At 42.9% G+C, this 6340-nt stretch overlaps 2 protein-coding genes across 2 annotated transcripts; both read left to right on the top strand.

The window, feature by feature from the left end:
- Positions 1-809: 809 nt before the first annotated feature.
- Positions 810-1178, top strand: LOC138887349 (uncharacterized). The gene has a single exon (XM_070169084.1). The coding sequence runs from the start codon at positions 810-812 to the stop codon at positions 1176-1178; it is 369 nt and encodes a 122-aa protein (XP_070025185.1).
- Positions 1179-1721: 543 nt separating this feature from the next.
- LOC138887348 (uncharacterized) lies at positions 1722-2237 on the top strand. The gene is made up of 2 exons (XM_070169083.1): positions 1722-1897; positions 2108-2237. Exons 1-2 carry the CDS (start codon positions 1722-1724, stop codon positions 2235-2237), a joined length of 306 nt encoding a protein of 101 aa, XP_070025184.1.
- Positions 2238-6340: the final 4103 nt, after the last annotated feature.

Genomic DNA, 6340 nt, shown 5'->3' with positions numbered 1-6340 from the left:
GTGAATTTTGGCTTGAATCTATCACGTTCTTGGGTCATGTTATTTCCGGGGAAGGAATTATGATTGATCCTCAAAAGATTGCAGCAGTGAAGAATTGTCCTAGACCTACTACCCCAACGGAGATTCGTAGTTTCTTGGGTTTGGCTGGGTACTACAAGAGGTTTGAGGAGGGTTTTTCTACTCTTGCCTCTCCATTGACTAAATTGAAGCAGAAAACAGTTAAATTCCAATGGTCTGATGCTTGTGAAAAGAGTTTCCAAGAATTGAAATAAAGGTTGACAACAACACTGGTGTTAGCCCTGCCAAAGGGTACAGAGGGATTGGTGGTGTATTGGGATGCTTCCAGGATCGGGCTCAGGTGTGTGTTGATGCAACATAGTAAGGTTATTGCCTACGTTTCTAGGCAACTCAAGAATCATGAAAAGAACTATCCAACCCATGACTTAGAGCTAGCGTCAGTGGTGTTTGCGTTAAAAAATTAGAGACATTATTTGTATGGGGTCCATGTGGATGTGTTTACGGATCATAAGAGCCTTCAATATATTTTCAAGCAGAAGGAGTTGAATCTGAGGCAAGGAAGATGGCTAGAGTTACTCTAGGACTATGGCATTGATATTCTCTATCAACCGGGAAAGGCTAATGCTGTGGCAGACGCTCTTAGTTGAAAATCTATGGGAAGTTTGGCTCATTTGGAGGCATATCAGAGGCCGTTAGCAAGGAAGGTTTACTAGTTGGCTTGTTTGGGAGTTTGCCTTGCGGACTCTAATGAAAGAGGGGTAATTATGCAGAATAGGGCTGAATCATCGCTTATGGCGGAGGTGAAAGAAAAGAAATGCAATTATCCATTATTAGCACAACTGAAAGAGGGGATTCACAAACACAAGACCGCAGCTTTTTCCCTAGGTATGGATGATGGTACCCTTTGGTACCAAGACCGCCTATGTGTTCCTGATATTGACAGTCTTCGGGAAAGGATCATGGCAGAAGCTCACACTTCTAGGTATTCCGTGCACCCAGGTTCTACGAAAATGTATCATGATCTCAAGGAAATTTATTGGTGGAACAACATGAAGAAAGATGTGGCAGATTTTGTGGCAAAATGTCCGAATTGTCAGCAAGTGAAGGCTGAACATCAAAGGCCCGGTGGATTGGCTCAAAGCATAGAAATTCCAATGTGAAAATGGGAGATGATTAACATGGATTTCGTGGTCGGGTTTCTGTGCACTCCATGCAAGTTTGACTCTATTTGGGTAATCGTGGATCGACTCATGAAATCAGCGCACTTCTTGCCAGTTAAAGCTACCGACACAGCAGAATGGTATGCCCAGTTGTATATCAAGGAAATAATCAGGTTGCATGGTACAACAGTCTTAATCATTTCCGATCGAGGGGCTCAGTTCACAGCCAACTTTTGGAAGAAATTTCAGCAAGGTTTGGGCACGCAGATGAATCTTAGCAAAACTTTTCACCCCCAAACTGACGGGCAAAGAAGAGGGGACTATTTAGATGCTTGAGGATATGTTTCGTGCTTGTACTCTCAATTTCAAAGGTAGCTCGGATGATCATTTGCCACTCATAGAATTTGCTTACACAACAGCTTCCATGCTAGTATCCAGATGGCACCAATTGAAGCATTGTTTGGTAGGAGATGCATGTCTCTCATTGGGTGGTTCGAGGTTAGAGAAGCGGAATTGATAGGGCCGGACCTCGTGCATCAGACCATGGAGAATGTCAAGATTATCAAAGAGGGGTTGAAAACTACTCAGAGTCGCCAAAAATCTTATTCGGATGTGCGTCGCAGAGATTTGGAGTTCAAGGAGGATGATTGGGTATTTTTGAAGGTTTCCCCCATGAAGGGTATCATGCGATTTGAAAAGAAAGGGAAATTGAGTCTGAGGTATGTCGGACCATACCGAATCATTTAGAGGATTGGTCCAATGGCATACAAGCTCGAGCTGCCGCCCGGGATGTCAATGGTACACCCGGTCTTTCATGTGTCCATGTTGAGAAAGGTAGTGGGAGATCCGTCCACTATTGTGCTAGTTGAAACCATTGAGGTTAATGAAGAGCTATCATAATAAGAAGTTCCAGTTGCCATTCTTGATAGGCAAGTTCGGAAATTGAGAAATAAGGAAATTGCATCCGTGAAAGTGTTATGGCGGAACCAGCAAGTTGAGGAAGCCACTTGGGAAGCCGAGGATGAAGTGAAAATGCAGTACCCACATTTTTTTGAATAGTCATGTAATAGCTTTTGTGTATTTAGCCCCTATGAACTATCATCTTCTGACTTGATCTATGTAAAGTTGTCCCCTTTTTGGTAATATGTTGCCTATACGGCCATGGTTGATGTTGTACGAGTTATATTATACCTATGAATATGTTTATGCTGTTAGGATATGTTTCTGGGCTCTCTGGCAGGTAGATAGGCCTAGTTACAAAGGAAACTCTGGCGAAATTTTTGGAAATTTAGGTAGTAGAAAAATTTTAGGGTTGTGGATATGTTTCATGTAGTGAAAAGCTGAGGTTGCACAAACATTCCTAATAAGTGAGCCTTGATCCTCATTCGAGGACGAATGATCTTAAGTGGGGGAGGATGTAAGGCCCCGTTAAGTGGTTCGGACCTTTTTGGACTGATCTATGCTCTAAAAATTCAAGAAATAATATTTTCCAGAAAAGTGCGATGCGGTCGCATATTAGGTATGTGGACCGCATAGTCGCCGCAAAATGAGTCAGTGTGTTGGACCAATTTGAGGTCAAGTATGCGGTCAAGTATGCGATAGCATAACCAATATGCGGACCGCATAGTCGTCGCATATATCCCATGGGGTTTTGTAAGGGGCAGTTCTGTGGTGCATTATGCGACCGCAGAACGGGTATGCAGACCGCATTTCTGCGAAAGTTTATGTGGTAGGTACTTCTTCATATGTTTAATGTGTTATTCTTTGTATATGGAGGATGTGTGGAGAACATGGTCTATGTGCTAATGCCTAAATGTCATGCCAAGGTTACTTTGGGACTAATATGCCAAACTTGACGAATTCCTCTCTATGCTTATGATTTGAATTGCCTTCGTATGCGCTATGATTTTAAGTGGCAAAGTAAATGTTCAAAATGGGAACAATGTGAAACGTGAATTATGGAATATGAATCATGTATTGAAATGCTTAGACCTTAAATTTAGATTGAAGTTTCATTGTTGTGCCATCTACGTGAAGTCTTATCTATGCTTATGATTTAAACTGCTCTTGTGTGCACCTACTGTCCTAAGTGGCAAAGCTAATGTTGAATATGGGAACGATGTAAAAATGTGGCCTAGTGCCCCGGATAATGTGATACGTTGTGGCCCCAAGTGCCTATGAAATGATATATGTGAAACGAAGTGATTAATGGGATGGGAACAATGCCTTGGAAAGGCGACCTAGCCGATCAGGCCGAGATCGGACTCTGCTCAAGATAGCGGTGGTATTGTGAATGAATTTCGGAAAAGAAGGAAAATGAGATTGTGATTGAAGTATATGTCTCAAATGAGGCGACCTAGCCAAATGGGTCGAGATCCGACTCCGTTCAAGATATCGGTGGTATTGTGAACAAATGATGAATAGTATGGAATGTCCCAAACTAAAAAGCTAAGGAAAAACGATGTGGAAGTTGCACTATTCTTTTGATTGATAATGTGGTGATCATTTGAAGTTTTGAGTTATACTTGTGAATTCTTGTTCTTGTATAATTCTTTCTAACTAGATGGTGTTTAGTTATACATACTAGTACTATTCCATGGTACTAACATCCCTTTTGCTGGGGGCGCTACATTTTTAAATGAATGTAGGTGGCCCCATAACGGATAGTGCCAATCATGTGTAGCAGAGCATCCTTTTCTCAAAATCTTGGTGAGCCCCTTCCTCCTTCAAGGGTCAGGTTGTACACCTTTTGTTATAGATATCCGTTTTGAGGTATAGCCAGGGCCTTGTTGTCGGCGTTTTTATCACTGTCTTTTGTATCCTTAGAGGCTCCATAGACGTTTGTGTAGGTTATGTATGGGTATTGGATAGGTCAATGAACCATGTTGCAACCTTGTACTCTTGCTTTCTTTTAAACTATAACTGTATGGAATCTTGGACACTTAACTACGATTTAACGTTGTGATATAAAATGAACTAAAATGTTGAATGTACTATCTTTCCTGGTCTAAATAAATGAAAGCATGGTTTCCTTATTCATATTGAGTTGGATGGGTAGTGTTAGATAAGACTTGCTCAGTTGGGTTCACTCGATTGAGTGCCGGTCACGCCTCTCGAGGTTGGGGCGTGACAATACAGTCCCATGCCTAGGCAAGCCTTAGGTAATCAGTCTTTATATAAAAATTGGAAATTGCATTTTGATTGTGTTAAACTACTTATGTTTTAAAGGGCTATAAAACCAGTAGGCAAACTGGTTAGGATTCTGCCACTTCCCTTAAATAAAATGCTGCATATTTTGTTTTGTGATGTTCATCTAGATCATGTTCCTAGGCTTTCTGAACTTATTCAAAATTAGTTGTTTGAATTTGATGTTTTGGGTTGTGCCAGCCACGTTGACTGGGAGGGTAATTTCTCCTTTTGTTGTTTCATTTGCCATGCTGAATCCATTGAGGACTCGAGTGGCAGGCACGATTTGGTCCAGCATTCTGAGCTGCTCTATTACCCTCGACCTGATAATATTAACCGAGCTACCTGGATCCACAAGTACATCTTTTATTTGAAATGTATTTACAAGGAAAGAGATTACCACTGCGTAATTGTGGGGTTGAGACAAGGTCTCAGTGTCCTATTCGCTGAACGTGAGAGCATCCTCGGGTATGTACCCCCGGTTCGCTTTTCTCTGGTGATGGATATTTTTTTCCTTCTCATCACGGGTTCTTGTGGGGCATCGATGTATCACAAGATCATGTGGATGACATGTTGCGGCTCATTCGTTTCGTTCTTCTTGGCCGCCTCTCTTTCCCGAAACTGATTATTGGCCCGATCGCTTAAGAATTCTCGGAGGTGACCTTTATTGAGTAGTCTGGCTACTTCCTCTTGGAGTTGGTGACAATCATCGATCCTGTGGCCATGTGTGTTGCGAAATTCACACACTAAGTTATGATTCCTTTGTGAAGGATCCGATTTTACAGGCCTGGGCCACTTGGCGTCTCTGATTTTACTTATGGCAAACACGATGTCCGATACATCGACATTGAAGTTATATTCTGATAAGTGAGGTGCCTCCGTTAGCCCTGCGTTTCAGCCGAATCTAGCTTTGTTGATTAGTCCTCGAGTATTCTGTCCTCGGTCTATCCTTCGATCAATGCGGGGTGGGTTACGCCTCGGGGCATTCCTTCTGTCTTCAGTGTATGGCTGATGTCTTTATTTGTTTGGCTTTGGCTCCTTCGCCAGAAGCCTGCTTGGGTATACTGAGCCCGATGGGGTTCCTTGATGGTCGTCTTCGACCCTGATCTTTGACTGGTATCGGTTGTGGACGTCCGACCATGTTGTAGTGGGATACTCGGCCAAATTCTATTTCAACTGCTTTGAAGCCACTGAGCTTCGTTCATTCAGACCTTGGGTGAAGGCCTGTACCACCCAGTCATCAAAGACCGGTGGTAGTTCCATTTGTTCCGTTTGGAAGCGAGATACGGACTCTTGTAGCATTTCGTTCTCCCTCTGCTTGATCTTGAACACGTCAAATTTCCTTGTTGCTACTTTGATGGCACTGGTATGTGCCTTTATGAAGGAGTCCGCCAACATGGCAAATGAGTCTATGGATTTAGGATCTAGGTTGTGATACCACATCATGTCCCCTTTCGAGAGTGTTTTCCCTAACTTCTTCAGTAAGACAGACTCGATCTTATCATCCTTTATGTCGTTGCCTTCACTGCGCAAGTGTAAGCAGTAACATGCTCATTGGGGTCTAAGATCCCATTATATTTTGGGATTTCTGGCATTCTAAACTTCTTTGGGATGGGTTTCCGGGCCGCTTCTTCTACGAACGGCCTTTGTATGAACTTCTTCGAATCCACACCTTTCGTGACCGGGGGTGCGCCTGAAATTTGATCGACCCTAGAGTTATAGGTTTTGACCTTTTTGTATTTAGCTTCTATCATTTTCTTGCCCGATTCGATCCTCCTGGTGAGGTCCTCGAGTATTTTTATGATGAAAGGGTCGACTATCGGCCGATTTGCTCGACATCTCCGGTACCTGTTCGGTTGGGGGATCTATACCCGACGTAACCGTGCTAGGAGTTTTCTGGTGACTTTGCAGCTAAGCAATAGCTAGATGTTGTGCCTGCAACATTTCAGAAATAACGTGGAGGCTAACCTCACGTT

Source organism: Nicotiana sylvestris, chromosome 3 (genome assembly GCF_000393655.2).
Source record: "Nicotiana sylvestris chromosome 3, ASM39365v2, whole genome shotgun sequence".
In the NCBI taxonomy this organism is placed as follows: Eukaryota; Viridiplantae; Streptophyta; class Magnoliopsida; order Solanales; family Solanaceae; genus Nicotiana; species Nicotiana sylvestris.
This window is presented reverse-complemented; position numbering and strand designations above follow the sequence as displayed.